General features: G+C 40.4%; 1 protein-coding gene across 3 annotated transcripts; it reads left to right on the forward strand.

Annotated features, from left to right (window-relative positions):
• Window positions 1–17: 17 nt before the first annotated feature.
• tead3b (TEA domain family member 3 b) lies at window positions 18–19,500 on the forward strand. Of its 3 annotated transcripts, XM_078249060.1 has the most exons (13): window positions 18–102; window positions 7,263–7,327; window positions 8,772–8,834; window positions 11,765–11,776; window positions 12,696–12,821; window positions 12,959–12,999; window positions 13,289–13,345; window positions 13,817–13,881; window positions 13,976–14,112; window positions 15,060–15,233; window positions 16,250–16,393; window positions 16,556–16,708; window positions 17,284–19,500. In XM_078249060.1, the coding sequence occupies exons 1-13, from the start codon at window positions 96–98 to the stop codon at window positions 17,395–17,397; spliced, it is 1,158 nt and encodes a 385-aa protein (XP_078105186.1). In that variant the 5' UTR covers window positions 18–95; the 3' UTR covers window positions 17,398–19,500. The 3 variants fall into 3 exon arrangements, with proteins under 3 accessions (XP_078105186.1, XP_078105188.1, XP_078105187.1); XM_078249062.1 differs by lacking the exon at window positions 13,289–13,345; XM_078249061.1 differs by lacking the exon at window positions 11,765–11,776.
• The last annotated feature ends 684 nt before the right edge of the window (window positions 19,501–20,184 follow it).

The following is a 20,184-nucleotide window of genomic DNA, read 5'->3' on the forward strand; positions in this document are numbered from 1 at the left end:
TGTGGAGCCCGGACATCGAGCAGAGCTTCCAGGAGGCCCTCGCCATCTACCCTCCCTGTGGCAGGAGGAAAATCATCCTGTCAGATGAGGGGAAGATGTATGGTGAGTAATACACTGGATAACAGCCAGAGCAACAAAACAACAACAATTGCATGGAAATCAGTCCCATAATGCATGCACGAAAATGAGAAAACCACCCATTCCACAGAGATTTGTGGCTTAAAGAAAACAAATACCCACCATAGTGCCCTCAAAAGAAATGAGAAAAATACTTTTCTTCCTCTTGTGCTCATGTCATAGCTTTGACACTGAAGTGAATGTTTTCTTTCCACTCGGAGCTCTCATTAACGAGTCTGTACCTGTTGAGTTGTGACCCAGAGGCAGGTTCTTCCAGTCACACCAGCACTCTCAGAGCTGGTTATTGCTGTCCTGAGAGCATCTCAGCTTCTCTCCGTTTTGATTAACACGTCTCTTTTCTTCGGTGTTGTTATTTACAGCCTGTACTTTATGCCCACTGTTTTATGGCCTCTTCTCTTCCTCGCTACTCTTTCAGTCGCAAAACCTGCTCTTTGTGTTTGATCGCTGAACTTCATGTGCTTGTTTCTCCACAAACCGGTACCGCTGGAAGAGTTTTTTTGCCTGTAGGTGACTGGTTGGCGCTGGTTTGTGGAGAAGTGTTGCGTTTGATGCTGGATGGCTCGGTTAAATTGGCAATTAGCACAGCGTGAATCGAGACTCAGAAACAAAAAACATCACATTGGCATGTCTAAGATTTTAAACATCCATATGGTTTCAGAACAGTTATGCTGTTTCCTGCCGTGTGTTCATTAAATTGCAGGTGTTGAGACTTTAATGACCTGAAAACCTCCAGATGGTGATTTTGGCAAGTTTTCTGGTAGAATCACTGACATGCAGGTGTAGGGAATTGAATGCATTTGTCTTTCATTATTTTGATCCCACTTTCCCATTCCTATTGTTACAACAGAGCACGCTCTCCTAATTACATTTGGCATTTGAAGCAAATCTTGATTGAGGGGAACTATGCTGCCTTCTTTACTGTTTTACATGCCATTATCCTCAACAGACCTTTTTGGTTTTGTGAAATTATGTTATTATGTTCACCATCGTAATTCAACTGCCTCAAGCCATGCTTTGTGAGGCTTGATGGTGTTTTAAGCCCCCAACATCTCCTTCCAGGCAGTGCTGCGACCGTTGACTTCAAGGCACCTAACCCTAACCCTAACCATAACCATAACCATAACCATAACCATTGCCTAATCCTACTGCCTTCCAAGCAGCGCTGCCTGGAAGGAGACTTTGGGGGCTTAAAACACCGCTAAACCTTTTGGGAGACTCCCCTGTCTTTTAATTATTGTCCACCATGTCTCAAAAACGTGCAATTGATTCAGGCTTCAGAGCAACCATAAAACCCATCAATCATTTTCACTCAAGTCTCAGACAGGCTGTGTATTTTAGAAGCATTAGTGTTTGTTTTTCAAAGCATGTTTCTTTTCTTTTTTTGGGGTTGCTTTTCGGCTCTTGACAGATGGAATTCTTTCGATGTGATTCACCCGCGATGGAATCTCATCCTCACATTCGTCACATTTGGATATTCAAGGACAAGCACATACCTGAGATTACTCAGCCACTGTTTCAGCTTCTGTTGTTACTCTGAACCTGTCTTAAGGAGCCCTAACAGTAAGGAAACGAGGAGTGGATGGATTGATTAGTCAACTGATTCATTAACCATTTCAGTCATTTATCAAGCAAAAATGCCAAACATTTGCTCATTCCACCTTCCCAAATATGATTATTTTCTGCTTTTTCTCTGTTTTAGATTTTTTTTACTTAAACATTTTTGGTTTTTGGAATGTTGGTTAGACAAAACAAGACATTTTGAGACATTACCTTGATCTCAAGGATCTCATATAGGCCTTTTTCATTATTTTCTGACATGTTATAGACTAAATTGACAGATTAATCTAACATGAGAAAACAGACTAAACTAATGATACCATGTTCAGTCTGTTTACACAAAGCATTTCTGATGTGATTCAGTAATGAATGCAGTCGTTTTTAGTTACATTTAATTAATGAAACTATTCAAATTTTCATTTAGGGCAGACTTGAGGAACATGTGCTTAAAAATACCAGTATTATTTTATTTGTTCTATTCTATTTTTTACAGAATGACACAACTAGTTTACAACATGCTTTTGTGTATAGACCTTGAGCACAAGTCACTGCAGGCATCTCTAAATGTACCTAAATAACTCTTCAGCCCTGTTTAGCAGTGCAGTGTTGCATCGCAGGCTCCATACATTTGTCATAAGAATGTCAACAAAGAGGCCGGCAAACCTGCCCCCTTAGCAACAAACTGTCAGGACCCCTTTTAGAGGCTTGTTTTTTTCTAGAGCACTAAACACTCTTTAATAAGTCATCTGAGGCTCTGCTGGCAGAGCCAAGGCGCATGCCAGAAGAAGCCTCTCCCAGAAGAAGCCGTCTCACAAGGTGATTACCTAAGACATCTAAAAACTGCCCTGATGTGAGGTTAGGGGAATGTTAACGATGGCACTGTATGTAATACTGTCTACCTTGCAGTCTCAGACTGCCAGTGGCCTCCAAAAGAAGGCAAGTCATCCCTCCCATTGGGAAATCCACTTTTTCTGCCAGGCCTTTTTTTTTTAATTGGTGGGAAACCTTTTGCTAATTTCCATTGCGTTAGCAAGATGACTGCTTTATACATGTGTGTTCCCTGCCCTACAAACCTGTCTAGACTTCCCAGAAGCATTGCCAGTCATTTACATAGCTCAGGGGTGACAAAGAGTTCGAAGGAGCATAACACATGTTAATAATCACTCCAGAACATGAACAACACTGAAATAAGCTTAACTCTAGTTTGGGATCTGTTGAACCCTTTTCATAAAATGTGCATTATATTACATATCTTCCACAGTCAATCTACCACAATGTTCATTGATTCCAGCATTACTTTCCACATACAGTAAATATGGAGCTACAGCCAGCAGCTGCTTAGCTTAGCTTAGCTTAGCTTAGCATAAATACTTTAAACACAGGGGAACATCTAGCCTGGCTCTGTCCATAGGTAAGAAAATCCACTTGCCAGCAACTCTTCTACCCGCGTATTAACAAGTTATGTCTTCTTTGTTTAATCCTTGCCAAAAAAGGTCCGGTACATAAGACCAGTCAGTTTATGTGCTGATTAAACAAACAAGATATAACACGTTAATCATTGAGCTTTAGAGGTGCTGGTAGGAGGATTGGCTACTTTTGAACAGAGGCAGGCTAGCTGTTTCCCCTGTCTTTATGCTAAGCTAAGCTAAGCTAACCGGATGCTGGCTGTAGCCTTATATTTAACAGACAGATGTGAGAATGGTATCAATCTTCTCATCTTACTCTCTGCAAGAAAACAAACTTGCGTACAAACTTGCATACTTCCTAAAATGTCAAACCTTTAATTCCTTCAATTTTCCACTCACATTCATTCAGAAAGTAATCCGCCCTTACTGTCCAAAATCCAAAGAAAGGTTTCTGCTCAAAAGGCATTCGGTCTTGGTGGAATTGTGGCACATTTTACGACCTAAGTTCAGAGGAAGTGTCTTCGGGAGATGCGTGTGTGTCGAAAAAATGTTGCCTGTCTTGTTTTGCTTTGGAGCTGTGCTGACATGTTGTTCCCCTGCGTTTTCTGGCCTCGACAGGTATGTCAAACCCCAAGCACACCTTTCTCTCTCTCTCTCTCTCTCTCTCTCTCTCTCTCTCTCTCGCGCTCTCTCTCTCAGCCCTGCAGCTGTCACTACTGCAAAGCACTCTGTGTACAAAAAAGAAAGAAGAAAGATTTGAGTGCTAGAGGGAGGCTTTTGTCTGTTTTGACCTTTGAAGGCTGCATTGGGAATTAGCGGCAGGTTCGGTGCATGTGTAAAGTCGTGAGACAAGATGTGTGTGGATGTATATAAGAGAGGGGGCTGAGCACTCTGTAATGATGACTGAGCAGGCCTTCCCTGTCAGCCCCCTCACTGAGATGTTAAGAATGTTTTCAGTCATGGCTGAGCAGTATGTTAGCAATTTAGGATTACCTCAATGTTATGAGAAGGGGAGGGGAGGGAATATGGATAGAGAAAGGGTTCAGGAGAGAGGGAGATCCAAAGAGAGGGAAGGGGATGGGGGGGAGTTACAGAGAGTGAAGAGAGATCACCTTTTTGCCCGCTATCTTAGCATGGCAGTGGGAAATTCCTGCAGTCATGTAGTAAAAGAGAAAGATAGGCGTGTCCTATCAGGGGATGAGGTTAAGAATGGCAGCCCGCAGCGATCTGAGTGGGTGTTGCGCAATCAACAAGGGAATCATAAGCAGCTCAAAAAGAGGGTAGAAAGATGGAAAGACGGCGATTGTGGGGGAAGTAAAAGGCAGAAGACGAGTGAGGCTGTGAATGCTATTGTGTGTGTCTGTGTCTGTCACCTGTCATGTCCCCCTGCTGTGTAGACCGGCCTTTTCACCGTCTCCACCATGTCAAGTCTGAGCAGATATTGGCTGCTGCTGCAGCTGCAGCTGCCATTGACAACACAGATCACGTCCTCTATACTTTCTCTGTTGGGGTTCGAGAGAGCAATATGTCTAAAAGATTATTGACTAATATAACCAGTCCTGTTCTAAGAAAACCCCAGCATGAAATGTGCATGCGCAGACCATGCAGCTGCTGCTTTGAAGTCCTGGAACTTTTTAAAAAATATTCTGTCAGGTTGTGATTTTGTATTTTAAACTAAGTGAATTACATCCAGCTACAGGTTTTGTTTTTGAAAGCATTAACTCCTAATTTTAGTGTTAATAAGCTCCGCTCAGCGGTTGTTTTTGTGTGTCTGAGGACTGGGTTTAACACAGATCTCCTGAGTGATTATGTTACCTCGAAATGTGTGTGTATGCTTTCGTATTCAAAATTTGATGCAGGGAAATCCTTGATTTCGACTGTGGCCAACTGTGCTTTTTTGTGATTAGTGCGTTTGGGGAGGTAATTGTTGATAAAATTTAAAGGCTCTGTTCAGTATGTCACAGTGGTATCATGATCCAGTTTGTCTTTTTCCAAATAGCCCAAAAAAAGCAGTTGAGAATGTCTTACAGTAATGTCTTACAGTTTCATTTCCAAATCATTTTAACATTCAACTTATAAAAGATTATTTGAAACTTTGAAATTAAACACTGGAGTAAGTTGTCCGATCTTTTAAAAGTGTCTCTGCTGCAAAAAAAACAAACTGTGTTTCACATAAAACAAAAGCTGTTATTTAAAATATCACAAAACCAACCGTATGCTGTTGGAAAACTGGAGATATCATCTCAGCGCACAACCACAAAACTGCACTGTTCAACCAATGAACTAAACATATTTTTGATTTACCACGCAATATCATTTCTGTGCTCAACACTATTACAAAGGAAGTTACAAAAAATGTATGTGGTCTGCTATTTTGAAATCATTTCCATAATATTGTGAAAAAGAGATTTAGTTCAGTTTTACTGAACCCCAGCTTAGAGGGTCCCGAGAGTCTGCTTTGAATTTACAGTTTGGCCAGCAACACTGAGTCTAACACTGAGTCCACCTCGCCATTTTCAGAGAAATTCTTATCTTTTTCTTTTTTAGTCAAACTGTAGTTCATACTATATCGCAATATTAATACAGTGCTTTGCAATGAGATATTTGTGAAATTCATAGCAGAACTCTGTGGTTGGCTCAATCTAATGTTTTTCCCCCCTCTGCTCCTCAGCTGAAGAGATTGAGAGTGACAGTTGCGTGGGGGTCGAACTGGCATTGTTCTTTCTCTGCCATCCTGTGCTGGGATGGTCGGCAGCAGGTGCTGCTGTCCGTTGGGTGCAGGGTCACACGGTGGTGTTGTTTTGGGAAAAGGGGGCTGCTTTGCTGCCAGGTGGCAGTTGTTGGCAGAGACAGTTATGGCTTTGTGTTTCCTCCAAGAGTTACAGCATCAGCTGCCCCTTTTGCCCCTCTAACCGACGACCCCCTAACCCAACCTAATGGCCCTCACCTCGGCTCTAACCCCTGCGTCTCCCAGAGCTGGAAGTGAATGTGTGTGTTCACCCAAGCTCTGGCTGTGTTCGCAGGCCCAGGCCAATCAGACTGGCTAGCACAGATGTGACAGGCTTAGAGGAATGCTAGGAATGCGGAGGCGCTGGAGCGGGCGTGTCCATCGTTGGCCTGGGGCAGAGGGGGGACGGGCTAGCTCAGTATCGGCAGACAGTTCAGCTCTGCTCCCCTGGCTGACCGCCGGGCTAACTGGTTTGAGAGTATGGTGAAAAGTCTGCTTGAGATGGCCTGCGGTACTTTTATGGTAATTGCACTAACCAGGGCCTTCTGGAGTACTAAAGAGTGTGTGGAAAAAAAACAGGACTTGTTTCTCCTGTCATTATGTGTCCAGATACTCTAAAGACTGTCAAACTTCCTAGACACATAGTGTATTGTGTGTGTTTAAGAAGGCCCATCTTGACTATTTTTTGTTGGTGTAAATTTCTGGCAGCAAGTTTAGAAGCGTTAAGGTCATTATTCATAATGATAGAGCGGTTCAACCTCTCCCTTTGGCCAAATTTTCAGCTACAGAAACCCAGTTAACGTGACTTGGCAAAGAAAATAAGTAAAACAGACTGATGGACTGATTTTCCCTCGAGACAACAAAATAATGCTGTTTGCACTTCTTCTACACCAAAGATGATTTTTGCTTGGTCCTAGCTGCACTTTGCTGAAAAGGCAGTGCTTGTTAAATCTCATGCTCGTCCAGAATAGAAGCCTGTTCTCTGCACAACCTGTTTGTGCAGAATGTCGAAAGTAGATGTTATGTCATGAAAGACACGGTTCTGTTTTCCAAGCCCTCTCTATAATTAGGCTTCAGGGCCACGTGAGCACACAATAAGGAGGTGTGAAACGAGCTAATTAAAACTTTGGGGTGAAACTAGAAAATCACGCTTTTAATACATGTCTTATTTTAAAGATGAAACAGAATTTTAAATACGGTCTCCTATAGGAAACTGAGGTGTTATTATGACCTGTGTCAAAAGTGCGTTTGCCCTGGGTCTGAGGAAATGTCACACTGCTGTAATAAGATGTGTACTCAAGGTATGACAAGAGGGCCACCTTCTGTCCATTTTAGAGTATTATCACTAATGTATGAATGCTAACTAATCTTCTGTCATATATTCTTGTATACTGGCTTTTGTTTTTGACCTTTCTTTCTGTTTTGTGTTCCAGGTCGCAATGAATTGATAGCAAGGTACATAAAGTTGAGGACGGGCAAAACCCGCACAAGAAAACAGGTAAACAAGTTTTGATGATTGGATTAGAATTATCATGCATGAGTTTAGTTTTAGTTACTGATAGTACAAGCAGGTGGAAGGGGTGGGCAAAGGGTACAGATGACCCCAGCCCAAGGCCCAGGGGTGCCCATGCAAAGGTCTGTGGTGCTGGAGTGGGTTGGATGAGGGCCCCAATTTGGACAAACAAATTCACCACCAGAAGGGTAAAAAACGGCAACAACTGTTTTATGAAAATGATTAATAGTTTCTGATGTCATGCTTAATTACAAAACAACTATATTAAAACGTATTAAATGGAAAAGTCTGGTTTTATTATATGTTTATTTTTGTCAACAAATCCCATGAAAAGACCAAAACCAACAATGTGATAGAGCGTCTTTCAATAGCTTTTGATTTCCCTACCCTGTCTGTGGCCCCCAAGCCCCTTCTATTCCTACTGAACATGTAAATTGTTAAAGGTGGGTCACAAATATACAGTTTAACTATTTGAAAAGGCAAGGTAGTTTCCTAAAACGGCTGGGCACTGTAGTTTTTAGCAAACACTACTCAAACCAGCACTGAATTTGTGTGTGTGTGTGTGTGTGTGTGTGTGTGTGTGTGTGTGTGTGTGTGTGTGTGTGTGTGTGTGTGTGTGTGTGTGTGTGTGTGTGTGTGTGTGTGTGTGTGTGTGTGTGTGTGACCATGGCAAAATCTGGTCCTGGAGACACCTACTGTAGCAGGAACTACCACAGAGGTGAATTTGAGTACTTTGCCAGGTGTTTAGATGTCTGTCTGCAGACAGATATTGTCTGCGCAATACCGTCACAACCGTGCAAGATGCAGTCGAGAAACTTTACAGGTATGTAGGTGAGATCAAAGTGAAGGCCGCTGTTCGAAGATGGGTGTGTTCCGAGCAAGGACACTCAAAGTATGGGGGTAGGAAGTAGGGAAGGGGCCATTTGCCACTTTACACCACTGGCTGATGTGATCCCATTGCAAGATGATCTCTAGTTGGGGGACTATTTTCAGCTGCAGATGAATACACATTTTATGCTCTAGTGAGTGTTTACAGCAGGTCGGTGTATGTGGGGAAAAAATGCTACAATGTCCATGGAAACATGTCACCCTCATTTATATATTTTAAATAGTTTTTGAACACAAATGGAGGTCTATAAGAAATAAACTATATCAGGCTTTGGCTACACAGACAATACATTTCAAACAAGGAAGATCAGTCCGTTGATGGCTTTGGTCTTTTCATGGGTTTTGTTGACAATTAGAAAAATATAGAATATTACCAGACTTATGCTTTAAATCAACTTTTATTGTTTGCATGAACTTTTTAGAGCTATCACTGTGTGTTATCTCTGTAAGTATGTGTGTCTGCAAGTGCATGCATATGTGTGTGCATGCATCTTGAGTGCATGTTGTTTTTATGCTCAAAAACTGTTTCACACCCCTTTAGGTGTCTAGTCACATACAGGTGTTAGCACGGAAGAAAGTTCGTGAATACCAGGCGGGTATAAAGGTAGGTGCCACCAACCTGCCTCCCGGCAACACTGACTGGGTGTCTCTTTCCTCTTTGGTTACGGCTTCTCTCTCTCTCTTTCTTCCCTTGTCTTTTCTCTCCCTGTCTCCTTTTCCTCTTCCCTCCTCTTGGCTATTCTTCTGTGCAGGTTTCTAGCCACTTGCAGGTTCTCGCCCGGAGAAAATCTCGCGAGATCCAGTCAAAGCTAAAGGTATGCGCTTCACCGCGGGCTCGGCGGGGCTGGTAAAGGCTTGGCTTTGCACTAACCACCTAATTCTTGCATATCATTATCTGTCCTTGCTTTGATGCAAGGCCATGTCCTGCTAGATAAGTGGATGAAGGCTTGGCAAGTAAAATAACATTTTTTTTTAACGATAAATCAGATATTACAACCATTCTTAAGGAGTGAATTCTCTGATAAACCCGCAGTCTTGCTTCTGTGCCATGCATGCAGTGCACAAATAGACAAAGCTTTTTAACTTCTACTGTAGGTCAGAGCTGCACTTACTGTGAGACTAACCCCATCACTCAGTAGTGAAAGTTGTTAGCTGCTTTAAAGGAATGCAGCACAAGCTGCTATGATGAGCCCAGCGAACTGTAATTTAGCCGCATGTTGCTCCAGCTCTGTGTCTGTCCTCTGTGCCAGCTATGCCTCTGCAGCATACTGTACTTCTCTAAGACTTCTTCTTTCCCTAAAATGCTCTCTACTTTGATACTTCTAGTTCCTTTAATGTGTCTGTTTGTGAAGTGTTTTGTGAAACTGAACATTCAAAAAAAAACACATTAATCTTCATCATATGAATCCTTTGGACTTGTCTTGTAGTTCTTTCAATCCCTCTCCTCTCTCTTCATGCTTTTTATCCTTTTTGCATATTCACATATACATAATGCAGACTTGTGTAAATACAGAAGACATTGTTGCATTCTGTAGTGCTAACTTCAACTTAAATTAACCCCTTTATGCAGACTAATCCTACAGTGGACACAGGCATCCACAAATTACACATTTTGTTTTAAATTTCCCATATTGTAAAGAGTGATATATCCATGTCTTTTTTATTATAAAGCAAGTTGAAGTGCCATATTAATATTGTGAAAGTATCAAAACGCTCAATCGTACAGAGAAATGCACACAGTCCATTCAGACACAGTGGCTTTTAAACGAGCCATACTTCTGTATGGTTGTGATGTCACAACTATACTATATATGGGTAGAAAGTGCTGCTACAGTGCCGTTACAGTCATTCCCTGGCTGCAATTAAGGTGCAGAGACTCAAAAAGTGTTTATTTTCTTACATCACATAAACTTTGACAACTTTGAGTGATAGTATTACGTACAGTAGGAGGACTCAACTTGTTCCATCCAGTGACACAAGTTTTTGAGCTGTCCACAAATGCCAAACTCAATGTGAATACAAGGTATAGGACTGTTCATAGTGAGCCAAAACTTCCCTCTCTTGTTTGAAAGTAAGAAGTCCTCACTAGTGAAGTCACAGGACTTATAAAGCAAGGCCGCCACATTATCCTCCCTGCTCTTCTCACAGTTACATTATGGCGTCAGGAATTGTGTTTCAAACACGTTTGCAGATCTTAAAATGAATGTCATTTTCCAAACATATTTTCATCATGTTGTTGTTTTGTTGGGCTCAGCATATCTAAACCATAAACTTGATTGGCACTCTTATATATTTTGTGCAACGTGTGCTCTAAAAATGGACCAACAGGCAGAAGTATAATGGTATTAAGATCAGGTTTTAGGTCTTTCGAAGCTTATATTATATTCTGTGTAGTGACTTTAATCCTCTCCGCTGAAGGGGTTAATCATGTTCTCATCTCTTCTTTCTGTGATTACTTTTTTGCTCACACGACCACCTGTCTCCTTCTACATATTTGTAGCAAAATTAAAATTAAAAATCACCTGTGTTCTCGTTAAACCCATTTACAAAAAAATCTTACTTTCATTTCAACTGGTCAGTCAGCGTCTAATTTCGTTCAGTCATTTGGCTTTTTTATGCTTTGTGAGTTCACCTTAGTTGGATGATGGTAGTGCTGTTCTTGTATTTATCTTTCTTTCCTGTAGCTTTAAAACATGTAATATCAACTACTGAACATGCAGTTGTAGCCATGCCAACGCCTTGTTCAAGTGTTTATCAAGCCTTTATGAAGTGAAGCCAAAGTAGTTTATTTCCCCAACACTCTTAACAAACTGGTTTCCAAGCCACTGTTATAAGTTCAAATGCTGACAAAGAGCAACTCTTTCCTCTCGGGAATAAAGGGAAATTGTATCCTCAGCTGAACAAACAGGGAGTTGAAGTGCGACTACTAAAAAAGCTACACACTGTAGTACCAGGTGTACACTGAAGGCTTTGTGTTGCAAGAAACCTCCAAGGATTTCAGTTTTTACTATTTGCATCATGTTTTTCTTCTGTTGGTCTTCTACTGGGGAAAATGTTTAGTGTTATAAAGCGATGTGCTCCCCAATTATACACTACCGATTTGTATTGGGTATTCACTGAAAGAATATCCTTTAGAAACACTTTGCTTCATAGTCCTTATACATGATTTTGACGAAAATTGCATTCATTGTTGTGTATTATTTCAACCTTTTACTGCTGTCTATTGAAATGAAATAAATAAAACAAGAATTCACATTACCAAATGTAATGTAAAAGTTTTGGCAAATTTTCTTATCAATAATATTTTATTAAATATATAATATTGTCATAAACCTGTAATGAAGCAATACTTCAGTCCCTAGTAAACCTTGTAACCTCTCTACCAGAGCAAACTTATGTTATTGCACACCAAGTCTATGGTATAAAAACAGAAGAGGCAAACCAGGATTTATCTCAACCAAAACTGAACAAAGTAATCTTAACACAACATTTAGAACTGCACCGTACTAATGGTTTCTCTCTTTTTTGATTCAGGCGATGAATTTGGTAAGTGAATTTGACTTGTGCAATATGCTTCCCTCCTTCCTTTGTTTGGCAGCACCAGTGCACTGTCCCCTTGCTATGGCCCTCTGCTGGCATGGCGCCCGCCCCATTACTATCCTCTAATGAAGCAATGCTTAGGAAGCAGCCCCACTTTGAACCCAAGACTGCTGCGCATCCTGCCTGATGTAGTGTAATCCCCTCAGCATATTCCAAAAACCCAAAATCTTGCTTGCTTTGCATTAAGGTGTTTGATTTGGGTTCTCGCTTCTGAGGCATCTGTCCTTTAGTTGCAAAGTCATAGCTTAATTATCTTAAGTGCATTCTTTTGCAAACATGAAAAACCGCAAAAGGATGCATTTTAAACTGAGGTTGGTGTATTAAAATAAAAGCTTTGCAATATTTGTAATGCACCATGGACATGAATTAGTTGGCTTTGTGTAGGCTATCCTTTGCAATGTTTTCACTGACGTAGTATTACTTTCATCAGTAATTTAATTTGTTACACTTTTCGATGCAACACAAATGCAAATCTGCATTTCAAACCAAAGCATTCTCTTTATTGTCTTTTTCCTGTGGTGATCCTGGTAACACACTGACATTTAATTGGTCGTGTGACCCGAGCTTAAATACCAGCGCGGCTTCATCTTCTCCGTTCTACTCTTTGCTTCATTCTGTCAAGCTGCTCTTTCAAGAACTGTTCTCTTTATTAAGTCTTGAGAATAATTTTTAAAAAAAAGTGTTTTTATTGACTCTTAAGCTAAACTCATGTCAAGTTTATCGTAACTCTTAAAATCTCACCTCAAGATTATCAAACGTATTAATTTCAGAATTCAGGTGAACCTCTACTACAGCTGTAGGTAATGTTTAGGTTGTGGCGCCACCTTGTGGTTGACTCCCGTTGTTTCTCTGTTTCAATCTGTAGGATCAGGCGTCTAAAGACAAAGCCCTGCAGAACATGGCAGCACTGTCTTCTGCACAGATCGTCTCCCCGAGTATGATAAAGAATCACCTTCCACCACTGCCTCCTGCCCCCTACCAACCACCCAGAGTTAGCCCACCACTCATTCTCTCACAAATAAACACATTTTGTTGTATTTTTCAGTCCTGAAAATTACATTGGATTTTATCTGAAAAGTACCTTAATTAATCCTACAAAACAGTTAACAATATTTTCTTGCTCTGCAGTTCTGGCCTGCTATCCCAGGACAGCCTGGACCTTCTCAGGAGTAAGTAAACCCCTCTAATGAACCCACAAGATGTTTGTGGGGTGACATCACACCCCCTATTTACAATCTGAAGAGAGAGATTGGCCTACAACCTCCCCTAGCTCTGTTTCCCACGTAATTCTGAAAAGTGTCCTTGGGTTTCGTGAAAGGCACTATATAAATAAAAGTTATTATTATTAGAGATGAAAGAAGAGTACATAAAGAGTGACTGAGTCAGCGCAGGGGTTTAGGTTTAATGTCAGGTCGGTGTTGCAGTGCATGTTTAACGGATCACATTTTTGCACACCAGGCTGATTCTAGATCTCAACCAGGGGAGGACTCCTGGGCTTGGCCGCACCAGCCATGCGTAAGTTCCCCCTAGCCGAGGTCCAGCTGTGAGCACAAAGCAGAACTAACTCTTCTTCTACACTGTATTTTTCTGTATGTTTCCTGCACTGATGTAAACCACCACCGGGCAAATGAACTGCTTCACATTTGATTGAGAAAAAATAAACATGGGAGATAAATCCGCATAGCGTTCGATGACTTGCGTTCACTGAAAAACTACTAAAGTCTCTAAATATTTTAATCAATTTTCTCAGATTTGTCAGTTAACGCACAATTAATTGATGCTATTTTGCATCATTAAGAAGCAATGAAGCAGGTGGACTTACGCCTAGCTGGTGCAACAACACATGCCTTTGACACTAACAGATTTTCACAATAAAAAGCCTTGATCAGAAATACAAATATAGAAGGACTCATGTGCTACAAACATCTGTTGCTGACCGTGTATAGTAGAGCTCATTGTCTCACCGAACCATTTATTGTCTTTCAGTATCAAACCTTTTGCACAGCCCCCATACCCAAGCCTATCAGGTCCTGTACAACAATCCATACCAAGTAAGTATAAGGTAAAAATTCTGTGAGAATTTTTCAAAAGATTAAACTAAAAATGACTGTTTTATAAATGTTTGTGTGTGTGTGTGCCATTCAGGTTATGAGCCCTTGGCACCTCCTCCTCCTCCATCTGCTACTGCAGTGCCAGTGTGGCAGGACCGGACCATTGCCTCCTCCAAGCTGCGGATGCTGGAGTACTCAGCCTTCATGGAGGTCCAGAGAGACCCAGACAACGTGAGTGAAAATGTATAATAAGGCTTTCCACAAATAAATAATTAAAATAATGTTGATGTTAATAATGTGTCTTTTAATATACTGTGTATGCGCACTGTTTGTTGGAGGATGGAGAATCATCCTACATTTCGTTACATATGTGCCTGCACATTGTGTCAATAACAAAAAAATTGAATTGAATTGAAAAGAGACATGGATGGATTACTGAACAAGACTACACTAGCTGGTGTAGGCCCAGGGCCTGGACAGGTGAGGGGGCCTCTTGGCCAGAGCCTTTCTTTAAAGTGACTGTTAAGATGTCCTGTTGGAAAGTCACAGAGCTTAGTTAAAAGCAGGGATGTCCTGATCATGTTTGTTGCTCCTGATCCTGATGAGAATGTTTTTTTCAACCCTCCAATCCAATATTTGTTTCTGTTTACCTTTTATTTATTTTGTCCTTCATATTACAGCTGCACGGCATACTGAGGCAACAGTAACAGCAGAGTATCCATGCTTTAAGAAAATAGAACCAACATCTCAGGCTTTCTTTGATTGTGTCCTATAATATTTTAGTATATCTGTGCAGAGGAGTGTCAGTGTGGATCTACTGTGGCAGGAAGCTTAGGATATGATTCTGACACAGCCTCTTTGTCTTGCTCCTATGTTGGAGGGGTGGGAAGCCTTTACAATACTTCTGTGCTCAGGGGCCTGCATAGTCCGTCCATGCACACAGCAACAAAACATGTGATTTTAGTACTGGACAGTATCTCTGGCCCCATTTGGATTGTCCTCATGTGGTGAAACTGTCTGGTACATAATGTACAACAAAGCCTAAAAACCACAGAATATTTTAGTGGTGTTTGGTAGACCACCGAATACTCTGCTCTTTCCCCATATTAAGATCTGCAGCTGAAGTTCCTGAAGTTAACCACATCCACTCTTGTCTCTTCGGTCTCTGTCCACTGCAGTACAGCAAACACCTGTTTGTCCACATTGGACAGACTAACCCCTCCTACAGCGACCCGCTCCTCGAGGCCGTGGACATCCGGCAGATCTACGACAAGTTCCCTGAGAAGAAGGGCGGCCTCAAAGAGCTTTATGAGAAAGGCCCTCAGAATGCGTTCTTCCTTGTTAAATTCTGGGTGGGTTGTTATTGTTATATCTTTCATCTACCAGTTATTAGTTGTTATTATGCATTTGTATTTCACTTTGTCTGGTTGATGCCGCATTACCCCAATACAGAAAAGTGTGAAATCTTTAAGCACAACGTTTTAGCTCAACGGGAGGCAATAACAACAACAGAAAATTTGTCTTACTAGCTAGTTCTCTGTGTAGTGTGCAAGTATGTAAAAACATATGCAAGAAGGTATTTTACTGACACAATCCCATTACATTACTAATGCTTTTTCTAATAGTTACTTCATTGTTTACTGGCAGGCATACATCAACATTTTCATCCTATATTGAGACCATTGCAGGTATTTTTTAACTTACAACTTCTCACTTTTAGAGTGACACAAGTGGTAGCAAAGTATGCAAACCACTTCCTTTTTTTATGACACAGTGGTGGACTTAGCAAATTTTAATAAATAAAAAGATTATATAGGCCTTTCATAATGGATTGCTTCATCATCTACACTGCATTTCTCTTTGTCAGTAAACTGTATCTGCACACATTATGTTGTCCCAAAACTTCTAGTCTCAAGACGTTTGTTAAATACACCCTAAAATGTTCTTTCAACTAGGGCTGCACGATATGAGGAAAATATGCGATAACGTTGTTGAATATCGCGATAACGATATTACTCACGATAAATAAACAGATATTAAAGTGTACTCAGTTCTGCATTTCTGCTGCTTTCAGTATTTTGCTATTGCTATTGAATATACAAGGCACCACTAAAAAAGAATGATAGTAACATTTTGAAGGGCACTTTTCTACTGACACTAACACAAAAAAATCTCTGTCTTTCGCCATATGTCGCAGCCTTTCGCAATGTCTTTATTGTGCCAGTTGATATCGCTGTAACGATAAAAAAACGATATATTGTGCAGCCCTACTTTCAACCTCACAATTAATGTGCTATGAGGACATTTAAGTTACATCCAAGTTATGTGATGATCATCACCAATATGATGAAATGTTTGCCCTCTGCAGGCGGACCTGAACAGTAGCGGCATGCAGGACGGCCCTGGCTCTTTCTACGGTGTCAGCAGCCAGTACAGCAGCCTCGAGAACATGACCATCACTGTTTCAACCAAAGTCTGCTCGTTTGGCAAGCAGGTTGTGGAGAAAGTAGAGGTAAGAGTGTTCATAGTTTCTGTATTCTTCTCTCAAACAACTGCAGCTTCTCATTTTAACCTTACTACTTTGCGTTTTTGACTGTGTGTGTGTCTGTGTCTGTGTCTGTGTCTGTGTGTGTGTGTGTGTGTGTGTGTGTGTGTGTGTGTGTGTGTGTTGCAGACAGAATACGCCCGCCTGGAGGGAGGAAGGTGCGTTTACAGGATCCACCGCTCTCCTATGTGCGAGTACATGATCAACTTTATCCACAAACTCAAACACTTGCCTGAAAAATACATGATGAACAGTGTTCTTGAAAACTTCACTATCCTACAGGTAATATACACTCGATAATATTGGATTGTTGAAGGAATAGTTTAATGTTTTGGGAAATATATGTAATATTTGCTTTCTTGCAGAGAGTTAGATGAGATGATCGATACCACTCTCATGTCTGTACGGTAAATGTGAAACTAACAGCCGGCAGCTGCATAGCTTAGCATAGTTTAGCACAAAGACTAGAATAGCTAGCTCAGCATATAATCCCCCTTAAAACCACATTGTGTTGTTTTTACACTGGTTTTTGGACAGATTAGGAAAAACAATATATAATGTGTTAATTATGGAGCTCTAGATGTGCTGGGTAGGAGGATTGTGTTACCTTCAAACAGGGCCAGGCTAGCTGTTTCCCCGTTTCCAGTCTTTATGCTAAGCTAACAGGCTGCTGGTTGTAGCTTTACATTTAGGATACAGACGTGAGTGGTATCAATCGTATCATCTAACTTTAGGCAAGAAAGCCAATAAGAGTATTTCCCAAAAAGTCAAACTATTGAAATCAGGAATGTATGTTTGTCACTGTAGCATTTCTATTCAGACTGTTTCTCACTTGACATTTTCCCTCTGCCCCTCAGGTGGTGACGAACCGCGACACCCAGGAGACCTTGCTCTGTATAGCGTTTGTTTTTGAGGTTTCTACAAGTGAACATGGAGCTCAGTATCATGTCTACAGACTTGTTAAAGACTAACAGCTCTTCAGGGAGGTTTTGGAAAAGCCAGACAAAAGCGTGACACAATCTCTCTTCGACCAGCTCAACCATCCAGGAAAAACTACAACAAAAAACATGAAAAAAATGCTAGACCGAACTAACATGGACACATTTTATGCTTTAAAAGAAGTTGTCTTGTTCGCAAGAAGAAAAAAAAGATTGAATCTCAACGTGCCAACGCACAAAGAAATTTTGAAGAATTGCGGATTTTTCGAACAACCAGCTATTTTCCATGTGTTTAAACATGCTTTAGATGAAGTGGGTCACTTTTGCCAAGGTCATTGATGGAGCTTGAAATGTTTTTATTGAGGGAACGAGAATGTGCTTAGGGTTGAAAAGACTCTATAGTATTCAAGGTGATCACACTCGGCGCAGTAAGAGAAGTGTATATAAGATTGAAGAAGTAGAGAGAGCACAGGACCACGGAAGGGGAAAACCAGAGCCAAGTGGTGTTGTTGCAGTAGGTTGGTAAGGAAAGCAAGTGCCTTTTCTCCAAAGATTATATCATTGCCTGCCACTTTTGATTGCCTTTTTTACTACCTCTTGTTTTTAAACGAACAGTAAACGGTCAGACTGGTGTATTTTGTCCGAAAAAATAATTTGGAAAGAAACCTCTCAGATTGACATCTTTTGAGGCGTTTTTTTTGTATTTGGGCACACAGAGGAATGGGATGGGATAACTAATTTTCATGTAGCCTGTTGTTTTTACAAAAAGATCGTCCCAAGTTTTACAGTCCACGTGTATAGGGAGAAGGTTTATTGTGTTACCGTACTATTTAGGTTCTGCTTTTTTATGTTTTATTACACAATTTAAAAAATCAGGTCTTACAAGCATCTATCTATAACTGACTTTTGACACTAAAGATGCCTTGTACCAATGCTAGCCTGACATAAAGCCAGGGCTTTGCCATCCTTACGAGATCCCCTGTTAATTCTCTCTGTTTGAAGACGTGTGCTTGGTTGCACTTAAAAGATCAAGAAGGGGAGGTGAAGCAACAGCAGTGCTTATTTTCTGCCTTGAGTTTGTTATGTAGCCTAATTGAAAAAATGAACTGTTTCTGTACTGTGAGTCCGTGGATGCTAAAGGAATATGTGTTACATAGGAGTATTTTCTTTTTTCTTTTGGGGGGGGGGGGGCTTTCTGTTCATATTTGTGATCAAGTAACTCAGCACAGAGACCATGGTTTGAGTGGAGAGAAGTTGATCACTGTTTCTTTTGTTTAAAAAAGAGATTGTATGCTGTGAAGCTGGTTCATTTGCTTCACCCTTCTCTGCTGTAATGTGTGGAGAAGCTGCATCCGTTGATAAAAGTTCAGTTTTGATATTTAAGACAATTTTTTTTTTTACTGACATTAAACATGAAATAATTTTGAAAATCAAAGAAAAATAATTGTCTTGAATGAGAGCTATTGTCTCTGTGCTGTAGAGTATGACCATTGATTGTTATTTATAGGGTTGGAAAAGAAATAGCGGGAGGGCAGGGTGGGGTACTGGAGATGTATTGATCATTTTCCACTGTGATGGAGATGTTAAAAGTATTGCAGGACACATATTTGAGACTGTCATCCCATGGATCCTGCTAGACAAGTGTCTACTCAGTGTGGTTCACTGGACAATTGTGATATAAAAGTTCAAATTTAAAATAATAATTGCACCTGGCTTTGAATGTCATATTTCACAAGCTAGATACAATAACACTCCTCCTCTAGCAGGTTTCTCAATTTATCTTTTATACAGACATGTTTTCGCCTTTATCAAGATTCATGTTGTTTTTTAATTCTGTTGTCTTTTGACTTTCAGTGTTTGCCATATGCTTCACTGAAAATAATGTGTGATTGTGCTGATATTGATAATTAATAATGAGATATCTAATGTTATGTATCATATTCTGAATGGTGTGGGCAGATTTTGTTTTGTTTTTGGTTTAAGGTGGTTTACTGTTGTCTTTGTTACCATTGTGCATTGCAATTTTATACTTCAAAGTAGAGGTTGGACTATGTAATCAAACAAATGTATCTAACAATAAAAGACGCATGGTGCCTTTGGAGCCATTTTTCCCCATTAAACATGTTTGTAAATTTGTTTTGCATGGTGGTTCTTTCCATACTGATATCACAGACGAATATGAAACCAAATATTGTGTTAGGCTTCCACAAGTTAGCATTATGATCTTGCTCAAACTTCTTTTTTATCCATTTTACTGAATGAAAGGTGTATTTTAGCATTAATTTCAGTTGCACCAAGTGTTGCACCAGATTATGTGATCCAATTACAAATTCCAGCTGCAAATGCTATTATCAAACCTAAATTCTTTAGCAATATATACACTGAAGGACCAGAGATTTTGGTATATTGAAAACAGAGTAGTAGTAGTCTATGTGATAAAGTATGTTAAATGTTCAGTGGGAATATAGCTGAAATTCATAAACGGGTCCCAGAATTTGGTGCATGTACAGGTAGGCCACATTTACTCATGTACTGTACTTAAGTGCAATTTTGGAGTGGCCTACTTGGCTTGAGTAGTTCCCTTTTTGAATACTTTCTTCACTACATTTCAGAGGGTAATGTACTTTTTATTCCACTATATTCATCTGACAAATGTACTGTAATTACTGGTTACTTTTCAGATTAAGATTTTACACAAAAAGTTTAATTGCCAAAGATTAAACCTGTGGTTCCCAACTTTTTTGCTTTTCTTTTTCTTTTTTTTTAGATCTATGACACCTTAATAAAAAGCAGTGTCTAGTTGGGTCTAGTTTATCATGT

This window comes from Sander vitreus, chromosome 4, assembly GCF_031162955.1.
Source record: "Sander vitreus isolate 19-12246 chromosome 4, sanVit1, whole genome shotgun sequence".
In the NCBI taxonomy this organism is placed as follows: Eukaryota; Metazoa; Chordata; class Actinopteri; order Perciformes; family Percidae; genus Sander; species Sander vitreus.

Excerpts from the sequence above, each read along its gene's own strand:
- tead3b (XM_078249060.1), top strand. Across the intron at positions 14,113-15,059 it reads TCCAGAGAGACCCAGACAAC|TACAGCAAACACCTGTTTGT; the intron begins GTGAGTGAAAAT and ends TGTCCACTGCAG. Across the intron at positions 16,394-16,555 it reads AGGTTGTGGAGAAAGTAGAG|ACAGAATACGCCCGCCTGGA; the intron begins GTAAGAGTGTTC and ends TGTGTGTTGCAG.